At 39.5% G+C, this 20,431-nt stretch overlaps 1 protein-coding gene and 1 pseudogene across 1 annotated transcript; both read left to right on the top strand.

The window, feature by feature from the left end:
• The first annotated feature begins 1,238 nt into the window (after positions 1–1,238).
• Positions 1,239–20,327, top strand: LOC111321270 (protein PAT1 homolog 1). The gene is made up of 20 exons (XM_022924104.2): positions 1,239–1,344; positions 1,460–1,568; positions 2,384–2,571; positions 8,831–8,917; positions 9,774–9,863; positions 10,065–10,223; positions 10,953–11,210; positions 11,844–12,036; positions 12,656–13,023; positions 13,561–13,705; positions 14,171–14,268; positions 15,023–15,094; positions 15,217–15,284; positions 15,686–15,766; positions 16,866–16,950; positions 17,050–17,124; positions 17,979–18,122; positions 18,285–18,376; positions 19,206–19,355; positions 19,588–20,327. Exons 1-20 carry the CDS (start codon positions 1,306–1,308, stop codon positions 19,622–19,624), a joined length of 2,538 nt encoding a protein of 845 aa, XP_022779839.1. The 5' UTR covers positions 1,239–1,305; the 3' UTR covers positions 19,625–20,327.
• LOC148741469 (uncharacterized) lies at positions 4,795–6,305 on the top strand (annotated as a pseudogene).
• Positions 20,328–20,431: the final 104 nt, after the last annotated feature.

Below are 20,431 nucleotides of genomic sequence, written 5' to 3' on the forward strand. Positions count from 1 at the left end.
CTCCTTTTTCAGTATCTGTTGCTTGTGTGATATAAGTGATTTGAAGTGCTCCTCTTCTGCCTTAAGAATATTGAGCTGTGTGCCAAGGCGCTTGGATTCCATTTTGTTCAGACGGCGAACCGTGAAAACTCTATTTGATATAACTGAAGGGCTGTCTTCTTTCGGGGGAACCCAACCGAACGACATCTTTATGTTATCGAAACTGATGTGTCAGATTTCTTTTGAGACAATATGTCCATGATATCTTACTTCTCGAGATCGCGTTTCACTGACCCAGCGTCGGTTTGTTTGAGCCAATGGGGCTTTGCGCTGTACTATATAGCTTCGCGTGCCGTCATTTCAATGTTTTCAAAATAGGTTATGTGGTTAATGAAAGGCGCGTATTAAATCCCAGCCGTAAACAACTCGACGTTTAGGGGCCTAATTCGCCGAAGTAAAAGTGGTTCACCCGCAAATTAGGCCAAAGCTATTCAAAAAGAGGCTTAAAAAGGGACGTCAAGCGAATTTTCGTTTTTACGGAGTTATAAGGTTGTGTGTAATTTCGATTGATGCAATCGATCCAATCTTGACTACTTATCACTTAACACTAAACTTGACTCTAGTCGTGTAATCTTGAGTACAGATCCTTCAGCTCAAGTGGCAGTTCCGTGTACAAACTAAACAAAACAGTTTCGCCGAAGAAACTAATTAGCCTTTAGAATTGATATTTGACAATGAAGTGTTAAGTGTGATCAAACGTAACCATGAAATGATCCATCTGCAAGTTTCTTTTTCAAAATTGGTAGCTTCGGCTTGTCCGTTTTCATAAACCTTTTTTTAGTGAGACGGTATTTAGCGACAAGCGGCATTGTAATCCCTTTGTAGGCCTTTGTACAGTTTTGACAAAAATGATAAGCAGATTTTCTGGAAGTAAAAGGGCTTATTTAGTTACGTTCAGTTATCAGCAGTGTCAACTTGTCAGAATTCCTGGGTAGTCACACATGATTAGCGTTTAAGATGCTACCTCGGCCTTTCGAAAAGCCGGTTAAAGATCAAGAATTCTTTGATCGAATAGGCCTTTTCCGAACTACGTTTGGCCTCTTTTTCAAAACGAGGCCTGGTGCTAAACTATTTGTGTGAAAATAAGTTAATTTGCATGTGAATGAAAACCAATAGTAACATATGGAAGGATTAGCATCAGGACTCGCTTTGAAAACGAGGCCAAAGGTGATTTAGTCTTTGTCATGCGTTGGCAGAGAAAAGACTGGGTAGAATAAATGTTCGCACTTGACATGCGTCGTGCTCTATTGCGTCCAACATGTCAACATGGCGGACCCTCTGTACGGTTTCAGTTCTGAGATTCCGGTACATTTTTAATTGACTTTTTTGACAGTGAAGTTTTTGTCGCCTGTCATATGGGAGTACGGAGTAATATGAAGTCCGTATTGTACTTACCTGTGAATATATTTTAATTTTATAGGCGTTTGAGGACGAAGAATTGTCTGAATTAGATCCATCGCTGACGAATCTCGCGGAAGGAGATGAATATGATCAACTAAACGACGATACATTCGGCGATGGAGCATTAGGTAAACTATCGTATTTAGCGTTTTAGTTTCAAATTCATATGGAAATTTTTAAAAAGTGACTTGAGATGTGATTTCCAGAAAGAATCATGTGGTAAATACATTTCAAAGGTGCAGTAATAAACGTACATATATATATACGTTGAACTGAATTGAACAAAATTGTTTGTACTATGCGCTGAAATGAAATGAAATCCTGTTTTGATGAAGAGGCAGTTGTACACTCACCTTTTTTCTTTTCTGTTTGCTAACATCATGGAAGAAATATATTTAGATATTTTTAACAGAACTTTGTAGTTTTTGACTGAATTTTAAAAGTTGTTCGTTTCAGGAAGCTCTCGGCATGTATGCGCATTGAGGTCATAGGAAACTTGCATGCACAACTACGTGCTCTACGATTTAATTCTGTCTTTCTGTCAAATTCTAATTGTAAATTCGGTTTCCTTTTGACTAAATGTTACGAGATGGCAGTTAGATGCAGCAAAAAAGGTAACTTGATGAAATTGTATCAACTATCAAGGTTTCTATGGTTTTCAAGGTCAATTTTCATTTGCAGTTCATTATGCAATTGACCTTATAAGTGGCAATGTCAATTTTGGCGTGTACTTTATTATACAATTGACCTTGTAAGTGGCAAGGGAATTCAAAACTTGGTCTGTGTTTCTCTAAGAATCAAACTTCCACTTGGTAAAGATACTATCCCTTACTAAGCCTAAATTCTAAGTAATTCCTAGCATAATTTTACACTCTTCTAATTGGGAAGTGATTTTAAAAAGCTTAAGTGATAGTTGCTTGTAGCTATGTTGCTTGTTTTACAGAAGATGATTGGGAATTTGGTCACAGAAAACTTGCAGGTTTGCCATTAGAGGATGAAGCCTCAGAAAGAGCCCAATTCGAGGAGTGGCTAAAGAAAAAGGGGCTCGGATCAACAGGTGATGGTCCTGGGGCAAAGTTTGTAGAGAGAAACATTGAGGAAGATTTTGAAGATGACTTGGATCGAGAAGAGGTAAGCTTGCATTTCTGGTGAAGGCAGTAATACAGCTAGATGTTTGTATAAAAATGACCAGTATGGTTTTTGGTTCATATATTTTTCCTACTTATAGTGGAACTCGCAGAGTGTAGCCCCATAATTATACAAAATACAATTCCCTTTCCACTGGTTACCTTTAATTAGCACAACAATTGTCTGCTGACAGTTAAATTTTGTGCATGCTAAGACAGTACATGCTAATGGGTTCAATTAATGATTTGCAAGACTTCACTGATCAGCAGTCAATCCTTTTAAGGCTGTTATTAATTTTTGTTGAATTTGAAATAATCATTTTTCCTTATTGCAACTATTAACAGGGCTCAACACTAACAGTAGCCAACTAGACACAGACTAGTAGAAATTCAGTTTTGGCTAGTGGTTTTTGATTTCCATCAGCCAGTTTGGCTAGTAAACAAACTGAAATTGTTGTAACATTTAAGTTGTCACCAGCCACTTGGCTAGTAAGTTGAAAAGTTAGTGTTGAGCCCTTATTAAAATACATGTACAATACCAGCTAAATACAAGCTTGGTTGACCTGGTAATGTACCAGAATGGTAATGGCATAGACCTTCAAGGTTTCCTCAAGCCTAGTATTATAGTGCAGCAATTTCCTGCAATTCTGTTGTATTGAATTTGAGTACCGTATTTATTTGTCTATAAGCCGATCTCAGCTATAAGCCGAGACCCTAAACTTCGGTCTTTTTAGTCGAGAAGGTTCTTAAAACATGTAAATTATTTAAAATACTCGGCTACAAGCCGAGACCACATTCAGAGAATTTCATTCTTAACCCATTAATGGCCGCAGCTGTTGTGGAAAACTGTGTTTTGAAGCTAGTCGAGCAGATTTCGGATCACTGTTGTGGTTTTAAAAGCTCAAACTTACCAAAAACCCCCTTGACAGCTCGTACACTTGACGGCCTTTCAATCCAAATGCAAAATGGCGGCCTGAAAATCTCGGGCACGCGCAGAAAGCAAGATTTCCACCCACGACTTTTACTTTTCTCTCTTTCTCCTGCCCTTTTTTTCCCCTCTCCTTTCCTGAAGTTTCTCCTCACTTGCTGGAAATTTAGTAGGCTTCATTTTGGTGTAGAGATTTTTCAGAAACTACTCATTATTTTCAAACCACATGCTCAGAAAGGTAGGTGGGTAATGGAACAAGATTTTCGTCCAGATTTTCAGGTCAAAGTTACCTGGTTTTTTGGCTAATTCTCCAATCTCCTTCACTCAATTGCGCACATTCTGGTATCGTTTGTAAGATATTTTCAACCTGTTCAAGTACGTGCTCAAATTCGTGCTCCAGGGTTTAAAGTGATGACGTCACAAGGCGTAGAAAGGGTGTGGGTCCCCATGGGCGCATACGGGCGCACTGGACGTCAATAGGTTAAACAAACTGAAATGAAAGCAAAAGTTTCGAAACGGAAAAGAGTTTCAATGCAGTATTGCCGTCGAAAACAAATTCTGAGATAACCAGAGTAAGTCATCAGTGAGTCGCTAGGGGAAAGATCAAGAGAATCTCTTTAATGGAGAGCTCAATATGTCAGCGAAACACACAACGATGGGCCGTTACATTCAGAAATATCCGCAACTGGATGAGAGATTACTTGATTGGTTTACAGAGCAGAGAAGCCAAGATAAGTGTGGTTTTCCGCTGGCTGAGGGACGAAAGAAGCGGAAAATGTTTTTCTCACACGCAGTTGGGAGAATGGGTTCAAGTGTGTGGGGGGTCTCCAGGTCACATGGCATTTCAAGGTTCAGTTGTTTTCTTGCCTTCCGTCATTGCCTGACCTTTTCACTGAGCGGTTGTTTACGGTCTCTTTGTCCTGGTTGTATTGTTTTTCTTTATATCATTCGATGGCGAAGGAAAGCTCGTGCCTGAGATCTCATGCTGTAAGACAATTGCAGCCATACAACCACAGTCCAAGCAGTCGTTCGAGAGATACTGGCGAGGAACATGGTGGTGAATCTTCTTGTACTTAACGCTGCCATTCTCGTTCGCGGCCCCCCTCGTGATCGCCGTCCGATCCTCCAGACTGGGCCAAGAAGCTCCTACAACAACAGCAAGAGAACGCAGCAGAGCTTAAGCGGGTTCAGGAAGAGTTAAAGGGCGCAAAGTCGCATAAGAGTCAGCAGCCTCGTGCAGCAGATCCTGAGTTTCGTTTTGCCGGTAACAAGAAGCAGTACTTGCTCAATAGGGATGTAATGGATAAGATCGACGAGGCCCTTGAGGCTGAAGACAATGAAGAACATACGCAAAAACTTACGGAAAGTAAGGACTTACTTGTGGAGCGAAACAAGCATATTCTTCTTGCTGAGAAATATGGATGGGACACTGTTTCTTGTTATACTGCCGATCCACTTGCTAGCAACTCATAGGATGAAAAGAAAATTCGGAAAGCCATCAAGTAGAGCAAGCAGTTGAGGGAGGAGAAAAGAAGAAATTCTTCTTCTAAAGTTACGAGGCCTAAAGGAGTAATTCCGTGGTCTTCGGAAAGGAGGGTTATCCTCAACAGAAATAGCCTGAGTGGGCTATCGCCATTAATTTTGTAGCAGAAAAACAGATCAGTCTCGTGATGGGTGGTCTGTTTGTTTTCGTTGCTTCAAGCCAGGTCACTTCGCTAGAGACTGCCGTGCCGCCAATGTTTTCAATGGGGCAGGATCAGCCAGGCAGACCTCAACCAATTACTAACAGCCAGCCCAGTAGTGCTTCTTTTTGCAGGATGGACGATTGTTCATTCTCATGTTTATTCTCATGTGAAATCCTTGCATATTACCAGTGAAAGTGCCATATTTGAGAACGTTGCTTATAGTGGTGTTGTTGTTAAAGGTCGTTTACGAAAAAATATTGACTTTTGGCGCAGTATCGGGGCAAGTAACTGGTTGCTGAAAGTGATTTGTGAAGGTTATTGTTTGCCGTTTGTAGATTGACCTCCCAAGAAGTGTTTTTTTTGCAATCATGATAGTACGTTATGTAATTTGCAGTTTGTGTCTTCGGAGATCTCTATGTTGCTGATGTCAGGTGCTTTGGCTGAAGTTAATGCTGCAGACCTGCTTGTGTGTAACCCACTGGGTGTTGCTACTAACAGTTCAGGAAAGCACAGGCTTATTGTGGATTTGTGTTTTTGTGAATCAGCATCTCAGATCATGCAATTTCAAATATGAAGACATACGTACTGCAGCTGACTTGTTCAATCAGGGTGATCGGTTCTTTAATTTTGACTACACCAGTGGTTATCACCATGTAGAAATTTTCCCTGAGCATACTAAATTTCTCAGTTGCTCTTGGATGGTTAATGGTTCCCTTAAATACTTCAAGTTTACCATTCTTCCTTTTGGTCTCTCAGTGGGTCCCTTTGTTTTTATGAAAATCCAGAAAGCACTAACAAAGCACTGGAGGAGTCAAGGGATTTGTATATTTACTTATTTGGACGATGGTGCAGGTGCAGATTCTGATTTTCATGAAGCTCGGAGGGTTTCTAATTTGGTAAGGCAAGATGTACAACGTAGTGGTTTTGTGGCAAATGATGAGAAAAGCCAATGGGTGCCAGTCCAGTCAGGGGAGCTGCTGGGTTATGTTTTGAATTTACAGATGGGTACATTCCAAGTTCCACATAAGAGGGTGGATGCTTTTCTTTATGTTCTACAGGATGTCTAGATCACGGTTTGCTTGGTTTGCTCGCTTGGATAGCTGTTGGAGCCCTCACACCATTGACCGCTTTGCCAGTGTGAAAACTAAGCAGCTCGACAGATTTTGTAGCAGATTCCTCAATCCTGGTTGTGAAGCTGTGGATACTTTCACTGTGTCTTGGGTAGGGGATTACAACTGGCTCTTTCCTCCGCCTTACATGGTGCCTTGTGTGTTGTGCCACATGCGCAAGGGATGTGAAGACGGAACCCTCCTGGTCCCAGAATGGCCTTCTGCACCTTGGTTGCCCCTTCTCTTCGCGAAGCATGGTTCTTGGCATGGTTTTGTGACAGCATCCCTAAAAATCCAATCTTATGAGGGTCCTTTCATCCCAAGGGCAACAGCAACCTGCATCTTTACTGCAGGCGTGCCATCTTTTTCTCTGCCGGCTTTGAAGTTGTGCTTTTGCGGTGCACATGTTCTCTCCTAGCGTCTTTGGAGTGTTAGCCTGTGAGGTCATGATACGTGGATGCTCCCAGGAACCTTCCCAGCCTCAGGTTGTGGCTGTTCTGTGTACCCGCTTTTGTTATGTGACCAGCCTGTTATGGGTGTTTACCTGCTGGCAGGTGTCATGTTTTTGCTGCTGTTTACAGTGTTGCAGTATGTGCTGGAATTTTTTGTTTTTCCTGATCCACTGTTATGGTTTCTCTGCCTGTTATGGGCTCCCTGGAGCTGTTATGGCATTTTAGTCTGTTATGGAGTGAGTTGCGTTTGTGATGTTTTTTGTTGCATGTGCCTATAATGTCCCTAGATGGTTACATTAAATGGGTGTTGTTCTGTTTTTATAGAAGGGGTTGTCATTTGCTTGTGTTGCAGTGGTGCAGCCTATCTCATGGGAGGTTACTCTTCCAGCAGAATTTGGAGTGGGGTGTTTTGATGATCCAGAGTTGAGGCATTTGGCAAGTTTTCTACCAGCTGTGTTAGTACAGGATAGAGCCACTTCAACAGCAGTAGCCTATCTTCGTGCATACAAGTCCTGGAAGTCATGGGTTGAGCAACACAGTGCCTCTTATTTCCCTGCAGACCCTGTGGTGTTTACTCTCTATTTTGTGTCTATTATCCAGCAGTCCCGCTCAGTGTCCTCCGTTAATATTGCAGTGTATGGGGTGAGTTGGGTCCATAGGAAAAGTTGTTGCCCAGAACCAAGCGAGTACTCTGTGGTGAAACAGGCAGTTGAGGCTGCCCGGCGTATTCTTGCTCGTCCTCCGAAGCATAAAGAGCCCTTGTCTGCTGACGTAGTATGAAAAGTTGTCACTTGCCTAGAGAAGGGTAGTGTTGCTGACATCCAGTTGGCTGTGTTGTTCTCCCTGGGTTATTTTGATTTTCTCCATTGGAATGACCTGCACCGTTTGAGAGTGGACAGTTTCTATTTTGAGAAGTCCGATGTGGCTATTTTTCTGGAGAAGAGAAAGAATGACCAGTTCCGTGAGGGATCATGGGTTTTATGTGGCCCGCTGCATTACGCCCGGGCCATGTCATGTTGCAGTTTTGGAGAAGTTCTTATCTGTTGGAAACCATGCTAAAGGCTCGCCATTGTTTCTACGTGTGCAGACGTCAAAGAAAGGAGTCCATCTGAGGAGAGAGGGGATGTCATTTAGTCGTGCTAACGAGCGTCTTAAGAAGGAGCTTCTCAAAGAAGGGTTGGACCTGGCAAAATTTGGAATTCACAGCTTGCGTGCAGGAGGGGCTTCCACAGCTGCTGCACTGGGTGTGCCGGACAGACTTTTTCAGAGGCATGGGGGGTGGCAAAGTGAGAAAGCAAGAAACAATTATGTAAAGGAGTCGTTGAGTTCGCTTCTACTTGTATCCAAATCAGTTTAGGATGGACACTTTTTTATATTGCAACTAGAGTAGCTCACCGCTTTTGAACAATTTTGTTTCGAATTCCGTACTCTTTGCATTGTGCTGTTGCATGGTCGGCTTGACATGGCTCCCAGTTGTGTGTGAGAAGTTTTCTTTTTATGTGATCGCAAATTTCAACACCGTAACATGTGACAATCAATGAGTTTGCTTACCAATCTGGGGAATGGGCAATTCTGATTGTTCAGCTTCGAAATTTTTAAAGCACTTCACAAGCTCTATAGTACTATACACTTGTTCAAAACCTGCAGAATCTCTGATACTGTAGACAGCATGGAAGATGAAGCAATCTACTCGAAATAAATGGCAGAACTAGCGGATGAGGAGGAGATGGAGGAGGAATTCCACACTGACACTGAGGACGAGCAGTAAGCCGTATTTACTATGCGCCAGAAACAACAAACCGCTCCCTTGGAAGCAACCACATATTTAAAGTCATTATGACCAACTTCAACTTGTTTTGTTATTTACTTCTGCATGCAATATCTCAGCTTATAGACAAATATATCTGTTTCCTTTGAATTTGCTGTTTCGAAAAAATCATGTTTGGAAAAACAGTCAGCTATAAGCCGACAACCCTTCTCTAGCTCAAATTTTCGAGATTTTGGTAAAGTTTTGTGAAAAAATCACTCAGCTTAGAGATGAATAAATACGGTATATTATGTTTAAGTAAATCAAAATATCTTTAAACAGGAAATTCTTGAGCAGAACTTGACAAAACTGGTAGATGATGATGATGGTGACTCTATCCCTGTGCCTAAAGCTTCTTCCAAGTACAAGGTAATTTGTATTCATTACTTTTCACCACCCCTTTGTAGTTAAAATATTATCAGCTGCCTGTTTCTATAGGCATAGTCAACTACAGTGTACCATCCCATAGTGCTCTGCTCATAGCATCATTGTTTTAACTCAATTTGATGCTGCTACTTCTGTAAGTCAGACTTTTAGTATCAGTAATGCAGCATGCACTCTTGGGCAGGATTTTTTTTCAATATCACATTTCTTTAATCACAGACAAAAGTTACAGTAAATCAATTTGAATTAGTACATGTATGTTAAACAGAAAATTGTTTTAAGTTGCATTGTCTCTCACTTTTTTTGTGAGATAGGATGGTAATTTACTGACTTTAGGCAAGAATAACAAAGATGCTGCAAAATATATATATCTTATTAGACTGATGTTTTGTTGTGCAGTATCGCTGAGTATTTTTACAAGTTGTCATATTTTTATGAGCCCGAAGGGCAAGTCAAAATACAAACAACAAGTAAAAATACTCAGTGATAGTACACAACAAAATGTTTAATAAGAGATTTGCTATCCAACATGCCAAATTTTTGTTTCAGTGTGGGTGAATATTATTTCGCAAATATTTCTGGAGTACAAATATTGCATGATATTTAAACCCGTCTTGCGTGTTATTTGCACTCTACGAAGCACATGTGGATAACAATAAACTGTACCATACTCTTGATATTTTCTTATTATCCTTGAACACTTACCATCTTTTTGTCTTTCTAATTGCAGCATTTATGATAATTGTTACTCCTATCTGTTGGTAGTAAGGGGACAGTAATGTTTTATTGAGTAAATCCAGTACCCAAACAAAATAGTTAAGAGTTTTTTATTTTCTTACAGGACATCAAGCACCCCTCAGGCATTAACCCAGCCTGGGATGGCACATCACCTCTCTCGAGTCCAACTTCAGCTACTTCTTTACATGATTTGGTAAACTTTGCAGTCTTGAGCTGCTGTTTATGAGCATGGAAGATATTAGTACAAAGCCTCATTTATGATGAAAACAATTACCAAAGACAATTACCACACACATCTTGAAACTTAAATGTAACCCTTATAATAATGCTTTGTACGGTATCTCATCAACATTTTGTATCCTAATTTGTTGGTTTGTTTGTATTTCTTTTTAAGATCTCTCCATCTTCCAATATTTGGGGATCACCTTCTAAACTTGACAAGGAAAATACCAACAAAGGACCAGCTAATACTCAATCACCACTTGCAGAGCTGCTTAAGGCAGAGGGTGAAAAGAAGCATGTGCCAAGCAGGCCTTTCTCACCAGCCTTTGAGGTAAATGTATGTAGTTTCTAAATAAAAAATCCTCTATTAAAGTGTGAAAAGTTTGGCAGTACATCTAGTGTTAATAGTCACCATCTCACTAAAATATTCCACAAGTGTTTGCTTGCAATTTCTTCACATTGTAACCGTTTCATGACTAACGTGTTAAGTTGTCAAAATGGTAATTAATTTTTGGGAAAAAGTTTGCATAGTAACCTTGTAAGAAGTGTGAAGGTGTAGTCTGATCGTCCGGGTGAGTGTAGTCCTGAGAAGGACTGTTGTCGGTGGTAGTGACTGACGTTTCGACAACCTGTGCGGAAGTCATCATCAGAGTCAAGTGAATGATTGTTGTCAGTAGAATGTTCTTATTCCAGTTTGTGTGAAATGATCATTTCACACAAACTGGAATAAGAACATTCTACTGACAACAATCATTCACTTGACTCTGATGATGACTTCCGCACAGGTTGTCGAAACGTCAGTCACTACCACCGACAGCAGTCCTTCTCAGGACTACACTCACCCGGACGATCAGACTACACCTTCACATGTTACCCCGGGTTCAAACCATTTACTGCACTTGTAAGAAGTGTTAATTACTGTACTCTGTAGATTTTACATGTAACATTTTAAGCAAGAATCCACTGACAGTTATTAAGAGAGAAATGATTTGTCATACATACTGTACAGGCACATGTGCAGTACTACTCTGCTGATCCTCAGCTTTCATTGCCTTTACAGGATGACTCAATTGTCCAGGCTGTTCCTCGCCAAAGCCTTATACCACCAAGTCGTTTCACAACAAAGCCTCATCCGGCTAATGCAATCAAACTAGAAGATCTGGAAAAGGAACTCACAACAGGTCGTGAAGGTGCCCCTCAGCAAGTTCCAGAAGTGGTTAGGCAAACACCTCACAATTCCATGATAGGACGACCACCTCCTGGCATTCCAAGGCCAATGATGACACCCCCAGGTTTCTCTTCTCCAGTAGCAAGGATGGTTAGTAAAAAAACATTATGGAATTACTACCTGAACAAAATAATGTAAGGCCTTTTTGCAGTTAATGATCATGTGCTAAGTAGGAAAAAATACTTGAGAGAAAAGTTGCCCCTTGGACATCCAAAACAAAGCAATGTCATTATTTCAATTAATGTTTAGAAGCCCCAGTTTTTTTTCTGAGAAAAATATGTTTGGCAAAGTACATTTTATATGGCTGCCATCTTGCCTGAAAATGGTAAGTCAATGAGGAACTCGTGCTTTATAATGTGGAGAAGGCATGGTACTTCACTTTTTTAAGCATAGTGTATTTTAAGTGAGAAAACTTTGTGTGGGGTTTTTTACATGTAATTGACTGATTTTGTCATCCACAACTTAATAGTCAGTTAGTCTTGCTCAGGATGATGCCAAATGTCCATATTACATGGAGTACTGATTAGATTTCAGAATGGTGATCTGAGAATTCTCTTGCTACCACAGTGATTTCCATGGCTGCAAGACTTTCTCGCTACCTCATTTCTAAGGGAAAACTACAGAGCACTCTGTGGGTACACTATTCTGAAGCCATGTAGTACCATGTAGTAGACTAAGGCATTATAATAGCTTGAGAATTTTTGCATCATATCCTGTTTGCAGAGCACTCCACGGATGCCTCCCCAGATGTTCCAACAAAGACCTAATCCATCAAAACATCCAATGCCAAGTATGTCTGGAATGCCTGGCATGCCTAGAATGCCTGGTATGCCAGGCCCAAGCCCTCACTTAATGAGAACACCAAGAACACCACATTACCCAAGACATCCATTTCCCATGGTTCACTCAGATCCAGGTAAGTTCCAATACTGTAAGCTGCAGTAAATGAGCCACTTTGATTGTTTAAAATACATGTACCTCAGCACTTTTTAATGTGGACTTTAAGAAGTGAGAGATGTACTGTATGCATGATCCCTAGAGGAGGGGGGCATTGGGATTAGGTTTTGCGGTCTTGGCTATTTTGTTAGATCGGTTTTTCAGTTTTTGTGCCTGGAAACTTCTGTTTTTAGTTTGTTGTAGATTGAAGTTGATGAAGTTTTTGTTTTTTAGCATTTTGTGTTTGATTTTGTCAAAATATGATGCATTTGTTATACAATGTGGTTTTTGGTCTTGCCTATTTGGGTTTTAGATTCTTCTCTGTATGCTCTACTTGTCACCACTGTACAGGATCAATTAGAATTTTGATAACTGGGATGTGAAAATTTATTGTTTTTGATGGTTTAACAGGTGGTTTTTAGTTTAGATCTTTTTTTTTTTTTTTCAAGTTTGGCAGTTTTGGGTGATTTTTTAAATGGTTTTGCAGTTTCTAATAGATCCCAATGGCCCCCTCCTAGAGTGTTTTGTTCTCAGCATTTTGTTCTCAGCATTGGCATACACAGTCCATAACATACAGCCCTTGTTTAAACCCAATTCAGGTCACCTGATGATGAGGGGTGGTATGATGAATTTTCCATTGAGTCCACATCACCAAAGGTTCAGTAGCCCTCAGTTTCCAAACAGAAGATTTCAGGACCCAAGACAGAACTATCAAAGGCAACACTATGATGGCAGAATGTCAAATGATAATCACTCACCCAGACAGCAGGACAGGGGAGAACACCATCATCAGTTTACTGATTTAGAGAAGAAAATTCACAGTATTTTGACAGCAGCTGAAAGTGGCCCAAACCGATTTGATCCCTACGCTGGTATCATGTCAAGACGAGAAAAGGAATGGTTGATTAAGATTCAGCTTCTTCAACTCACCAGCAATGAACCAGAACTGGATGATTATTATTTTCAGGTGAGATATGTGTCATGCTTTAAGTTAAACCTTTCTGCCTCAGCAGAACCAAATTACTGCAGGTTTGGTGCATCAGTCACCTCAAGTTATCAAACAATTAAGGTTCTACGTACATTTGTTGTTTAAATGCGTTAAAAAGATGAATCTTGTTATGCTGGAATCCATGAAAAATGGGTGTCACAAGGTGTTCCATAGAGGCTGTGATGTGGTTACCTTGAATGTCAGAAAATGGTGCCAACTTGTTCAGAAATATTTGGGAATTTAAAATTTCAAGTAAACAAGTTTAAAAGTACATGTATTTTAGTAGAAGTTCATTTATAAAACGATCTTTAAACACCTGAGAGAGAACCTGTTATTTGGAGAAGTTCCTGTGCAGATGTGCATAGCAGTCGCGTGTTTCCCAATTCAAAATTTACATACAGTAGTTCTTGTTCATGGTTAAGAATTGGTCACATACATGTACATGTGTGTAGATAGACATACATGGCAAGTGAAAAATGTTTTGTTGTGATGTTGTTGTTGGTGGAACATTTCTAGACATACACCAGGCGGAAGGCTGCAAAGGAACGGTCAAAGCAAAGTGAGGGCGTGCAGCAGAATGTTGAAGATAACAGAGCAAGTGGAGCGCCAAGAAACATGGCCCTACCTCAGTTTGAACGAGAGAAAAAGAGCTACACTCCACGTAAGTATTCTTTTTTCTAAAGGTACACGGACAATGTGGAATAACTTTATTGTATCAAACATAGATACTTGCATATTGCGCCAGTAAATATTTGGACACGAGTCACAATAATTAGTTCAAGCAAATGAAATAAAGGCTTAGTGATGAAATCATTGAAGGTAAGCTGCGAATAAACTTTTCCTCCACTGTTTGTCTTTTTTCCTGATTGTTCTAAATTTCTTTTTAATTTGTTCCTTCCAGAAACGCTCTATAGTGTTATGATTGGCGTGCATAAAAGCATCCGCTACAGAAGACGAATTTATCTTTTCGTAATATTTCTCGTGGAAAGTTTACCAGTTAGCCTCTGCTTTGTGTACTCAAGCCAGTTTTTTTGGCTCGTAACTAACACATCGAACGTGCCGCATTCATGAATTGGGAAGTTATTTTTCCTGCATACTTTTTACCTTTCTTTCTTCATTTTTGCAGTGGACTTTCAAGGTACTTTAGGGAAGGTGTCTTCATCGTCTGTGCAACATCCAAGACAAATGGTGGATCTAATGCACCTTAGTAAAGCATCTGAACAGGTAAGGACCAAACTCTCCCAAATTAAGGAGGTTCCAAGAATGCCAAGGAAAAGCCAGTGGTTAATTTTTTCAACTACTGTTGAATTTTTTGGTTGATTTGATTAAAGTTAGCCTCGTACATTCAATACTTGAGACAAAATAGAAGCGTTTCGCCTTGATACGTTTAAATGCATTTGTTTCTAACTCAACCCGTCACGTGACTAAGGATTGTAGACCTTCACTGCATTATTGTGTTTTTATACGTATCAGTTTTCATCACCCAAACCGCAACAAAATGCAGTATAATTCCTCTATCGTTCTCTTTTCACTTGCTCACCCCTAATGCGTTTTATTCGACAACGATGTAGTTAAATGCGTTTATGCCCACTGTCCACACTCAGGGCTTCTAATTGTTCCTGTAAGGTACAGCATGTGATGACTATTCCTTGTCGCTGTTGTAGAAAGCTTCCGTTTTAACGTCTTAATACTGTTGTAATTAGAGCGTTTTCATAAAGCCTGACGTGGGAAATCTTTCGTTGAAGTTTCCTCGGCATTTTTAGCGTTTTATTGAAGGTGATCAGTGAAAACGCCTCAAAAAGTATTCGATTTCGAATGAAGTCACATTGGTGAGGATAGAACTCTAGTCTGCCTAAAACTTTCCTGAGAGATTTTATGATCTTTCTCTGATGGGTTTCCCATGAAAAATGGTAAGTGTTGATATGTGTTGCTTATGCACTGAAGATTATGATAACAGGAAACAATTTCCTTCAACCAGGAAAAGCAAGGAAGTTCAACTCCTTTGAAGGATACCAAGCGACGTAGCCAGCTCTTACTTAACATTGAAAAGGTATATATTTTGTTTTATTTTCTACTTTCGAAGAACACGAATTGTCCATACTTTGTCTCATCTAGGTCTCTTTTGTTGTGCATTTTTCTCATGGGCGTGTTTTTTTTTCCCTTTATTCTTAGGGTTATGATTACCTTTTGAACATTGAAAGCTTAGAGAAAAGGTTGATTCTTGTGGGAGAAAAAGAGAGGTAATAATGCTTAGGTGTTCTTGTTGGTTTTTAAGTAAAAATGTACAAACTCAACCTTTTTCAAATCACTACTCGGCGACGTAAAATCATGAGTTGGTTCCCATATATGAATTTTAACTCCTAGAAGAAAGAGAGGAAAGAATAGAAAAGAAAAGAAAATGGTGTTATGTCAGTTTAGAACTTCATTATACATAAAGTTACATCTTGAATCAAGATCGGAGGCGCAGGCCGCTAAATAAGCCATTTCTGTTGAAAATTTACTGGCAGAAATTTTTTCCTTCACGCCACGGCGATCAAAAGTTTCAAAGCTTGAAGGGCATTGTAGTTTTCATCAGTTTTCTTGACGCTGTGTGGCTCCTTTTGGTATTTTATGTTTCTGATGTTGTAGCATCCATTTTCAGGAAGGAACTCTATGAAACCAGGCAAAACAATGTGAAGAAGCTGTTTGATCTCTTAAAGCTCTCCACGGAGGGTTCTTCAAAGTATGTTATTATAAGTAGATTTTGCACCTGTTTGCTATTTTCAAACGTTCGGTCTTTGTCCTGAATTTTACTCTCTTCTTGCTAATGAAATCTTACGACATCTATATTTGAGTGAAAGTCTACCAAGACCCATGAACGTGAGCAAGTGAAATATTTACCTTTTACCCCATAGCTTTAATGTTAAAGTTTTGAGACAAAAAGAAAACTTGCGTTATTCTGCCTCCACCATTCAACCTGGCACACAGTGATAATTATTCTAGGCCTGTTGCCTTGCCAAGACACGGTGCTATTTATTTACATTCGATAGGCTTTAAAAAGTGTGATCGAGGAAAACTAAATGCACTAGAGCAGCGCACAAAAACCCTAAAACACGAGCAGGTGGAAAACAAGGAAAGTTACATCAGATGCAATGAATATATGAAGTTCATATATTTTGAACTGCGATACAAGATACGTATAATGCATCTGATTTATCATCATGGGTTTATTACGAATTAACTTAACGGCCTGCTCCCAGTTGACTTGTTAGCTCAATTGGTAGAGCGCTGCACTAGTATCGCAGAGGTCAGTGGTTCGAATCCCGTACAGGCTTGATTTTTTCAGGTCTGATTTTCGCTATTGCATAAATAGCGCTCTCTACTGCGAGGATCGTGCATCATACGTAAGGAAAGTTACCTTACACAGTCCCATAGAGGGGTGCCGCCTTTGGAGTTTTAGGGTATCTTATGCAAAAACTAGTAGATTTAAATGAAAAGGAATCCTAACAATGTAACACGGCTAAGGCTGGCCTTAGAATTTTGATGTGATTTATTTTTAAGAAACAGGGCCCCTGTGGATACCAGCCTTGAGCTGAATGGGCTACCCTGTGTAAATAAAGTTTTACTTACTTACTTTGATTGCCTCAACCTACTAGTGACCTCAAATTACAAACTACAATCCCATAACGTTCCCCGCGCCTCGCACATGTCTTTTAACCCTTCGATACGTGGCGGCGAAATGGCGAGGTTTGCTAAGTAGGATTATTACATAATAAATTTCACAAAATGTGGATCTAATTATTCATTAAGTTAAGTCTTGTTTCTCTTTATATTTCCCTCAGGGGTGATGATGAACTCTTCGTGCAATTTACATCTGTTTCTAAGGGTAAACGTCTCCTCTGTAGAGCTCTATCCTTATTTAGCACGGTAAGGCATAATGTTGTGTTTATGGGTCACCTTAGCAGTGTTCTTTTTTTTGCTTGTTAATTATCTCAGTCCGAAAACCTTGGGTGGTTTTGTTGGCAGGTTCAAATGGAAGCTGTGCTGATGGCAATTACTAGGAACATTTCATCTTTGATTAAAAAAGACAACAGTGAACAGGTGAGAGAAGTTATATATATATATAACCTTTATTTTAAGAGGGTGACACCAATTACTTTGAAAAGTATTCTCCCTAGTGGCCCTCAAAAACCAAAATTGGTAATAATAAATTACAACAATAATGATAAAAAGCCTATTTACCAGTAACGATTGTAATAAAAGATCTTAAAAATTCTTGTATTCTCCCTCCCTAGTGGCGCTCTAAAAACAAAATTGGTACTAATAAAATTACAACAATCATGATAAAAAGCCTAGTTACAAATAGTGATTATGATAAAAGTTCTTACAATTCTAGAGATAAAAAAAAATCGAATAAGTTTTAACTTTAAAATTGTCCACCGTATAGTTTGAGGCGGCGTTATTGGTCAGTGTTGTCTTCATTGAGCTAAAGGAGGTGGTTGATTCTAAGTTAAGAACATTTAGTTCTTTAATAGTGGAATAAAAGAATGTACTCCTCATTGCTTCAGCTCTGGGTTTGGGTAAGCGGTATATTGTTTTTGTTCTGGTAGAGTACTTGTGTTGAGTACTTGTGTTGAGCGAGTCCAAGGTTGCAATTAAATATTCCGGTGCAAGTTACAAAAAGTCAACTTTGAAAGAAGAAATGGACTCTCTTTTGGGGATTCATTGGTCTCAATGAGACTTGAGATTGGCGGCTGCTTTGGTGCAGTGCATTCACTTTCAAAGAGAAAGAATTGAATTCTTCAATATAACAACTAGGAGCTCCAAATGAAACACCCGTCGTTGAAACTACTGTGTATGAACACCTTTCTCTGGAATTCTAACAGTGCTATTGAACCCTAAGTATGATCGCTTATCTTTTCTTTTCTTCTACTTCTTTTTTTGATTCCTTGCAGAGTTGGCAGCATTTAATGGTTCCTCTTAATCGCGCTTGTGAACTGGCATCTCCGTCAGTCGTAATTGAGTGTCTTAAGGACATGGTGTCCACACCCAGTATCTCTAACTCACAAGGATCACTTAGTGCAGTGCTTCTCAATCAGGTGAGTGTGTAAACGACATACTGTTTAACAACTCCACAGTTTATTGAGTGTCGCCGCTTGGGTAGCTGGCGAAGCGTCGGATAACCATAGCCAAGTAACTTTATTTGTGGTGTTAGTTTTGGTTAAGAGGATATCAAGTTGGCGTCACTTGTTTGGTTTCAGTTTGGCGTAGGAGTTCTGAGTATACTGTTAGGGAGAGCAGCCGTCATTTCTAGCAGTTTAACTGAATCAGATGATGACATGCGGAAATCCTGGTATAGTAGAATATTTTCGTTTTATTGCTTGCTCTTAGAGGTACTGAGAGACATGTCCAGACAATACATCAGTGTACAACTTACAAAATTGAATTTCTCCGAAACACACACTATTGATTAGAGTTGAAAGTGAAGTGTATGAAAGCCTAGTCGGATATGAAGCTCTGTTTGGTAGATACCTAAAAAGAAATACTTGCAATATAAGTGGACACTGAACAAACTTGCTTTGAGTTTAGCTTGCCTGGTGTTACCGTGTAAATTTAGAGTAAATTTGACTCTATAATAATAGACAACTTTTCACCGAAGTGGAGGTGAATAGTGGCGGATATCCACCACTATTCACCGTCACTGAGGTGAATAATTGTTTCAGAATAGACCAGCTAGACACCACCTAGACACTTTCGATGTACCGAAAAATGGTCGGAAATTACACTCTTTACGCGAGATTTTGTTTTATCGGCTGCTCGGAGGTGAATTGTACTCGCTATTCACTTCTGGACTAGTCAATTAGTGAGTACGAAAGTATACCAACTCTCGATATTGGGCCAGAAGAGAAGGCTGCGTGGAAACACAAGAATCCAAACCATACAAATTGTTTTTCAGTTGAAAGAGGATCTTAAATATATGGAGTTTACTAACCTTAATTTTTGTTTGGAAGGTATTTATTAAACTCAGATTTTCTCTGAATTTCAGCGAAACATCAAGCTTTCATTTTATTAAAATGTAGCAAGAGATAAAAAGCCAGTTTTGCGGAAGAAATTTCTCACATCGCTATTTGAAACAAGATCACATTTTAATGTGTACTGAGTTCCTTTGATCCTTTTGTAAGGTTAAGCATTGTTTCTCAAGTGGCAAGCAAGTTTCAGGACCTGCCAGTAAAACAGCTGGGAAGAAACCTTGTAGCCGCCGACAGATTAGTTGCGCTTCTGTCAACCTGTACAGACGTACAGACCAAAGCTTTACTACAGGAGCACTTGAGGTGTGTTAGATAACCAATGATCATTACTCTGTGAATTGTTTGTACATGCATTCCATATGGTTTCATTTTTCCCAAGGGTGTGCCCCAGCAGCAAAGCTATGGTGCAACATGCGACGGACTTAAGGAACTCGGCAGTTTTTTTGTAGGCTTAGCTTTAATTTGCGTAATTTCTTACCTTTGGCAGTGCTAATGATGTTTTTTTTTTTTAACTGGTGTTTGTGTTTTCCCTTAGATTGGCTGCCTCTGCTAAGTCAGAAATCTCGGCGTAGGATATGACACTGCTGTTTCTGGAATAGACAGCAAATAAACTCAAGCTTATTAAATTAAGAATGGTTTTGCGTGAGCTGTGACTCGCCATACTATGCTTTTTTTTTTTGTTATTATTGTAGAAGCTTTTGCTATGTCAAATGTTGTAAATACTGTATCAACTGTTCTTGCCAAATTTCTATGTTAAGTGACGTTTACACTCTCTTAAAGTGTGGATGAATTATTACGACAAAGAAGTAGTTCACTTAAGAAAATTAGTAATAATTGTTATCGGACTACGTAACGCACCGAGGTATATGTACAACATTGTACTAATGATAATAATCGAATGCTGCTGAAATCTAGACATTAGTAGGTAACTTGTTACTTGGATACTCAGGGGGGAGGGATGGGGAAGGAAGGGGATGCTTACTATTTGTTTTAAAGTCAACTTTAAACTCTATAAAAAATCATCAAGGATATACGTCATGAATAACTCCGTCTAATAACCCATCCATAAATTACAGTTAGTCATTTAGTACAGTGGTAAAACATTTTGCAGGCAACCAACGTTAAAAAAAGCTGCATTTGTCCTTTGCAATTTTTCGTTTTCACCATGTAGCAACAACAAAAAAACTGTAAATATGGTAGTGAAAAAAAAAAAGAGAAAGAAACAATGTCTGACAATTTTGGATACTGGTAAAGTTAAATTTGCATTTTCAGAAACAGGATATGGTTATGTAGGAATCATTAAGACTGTGCCTCTAACTCTGACAGGCTATTTTTGATACCCATATTGTTTGTACCGGGGATGGCTGCAGATATTCTAC

This window comes from Stylophora pistillata, chromosome 1 (genome assembly GCF_964205215.1).
Source record: "Stylophora pistillata chromosome 1, jaStyPist1.2, whole genome shotgun sequence".
NCBI lineage: Eukaryota > Metazoa > Cnidaria > Anthozoa > Scleractinia > Pocilloporidae > Stylophora > Stylophora pistillata.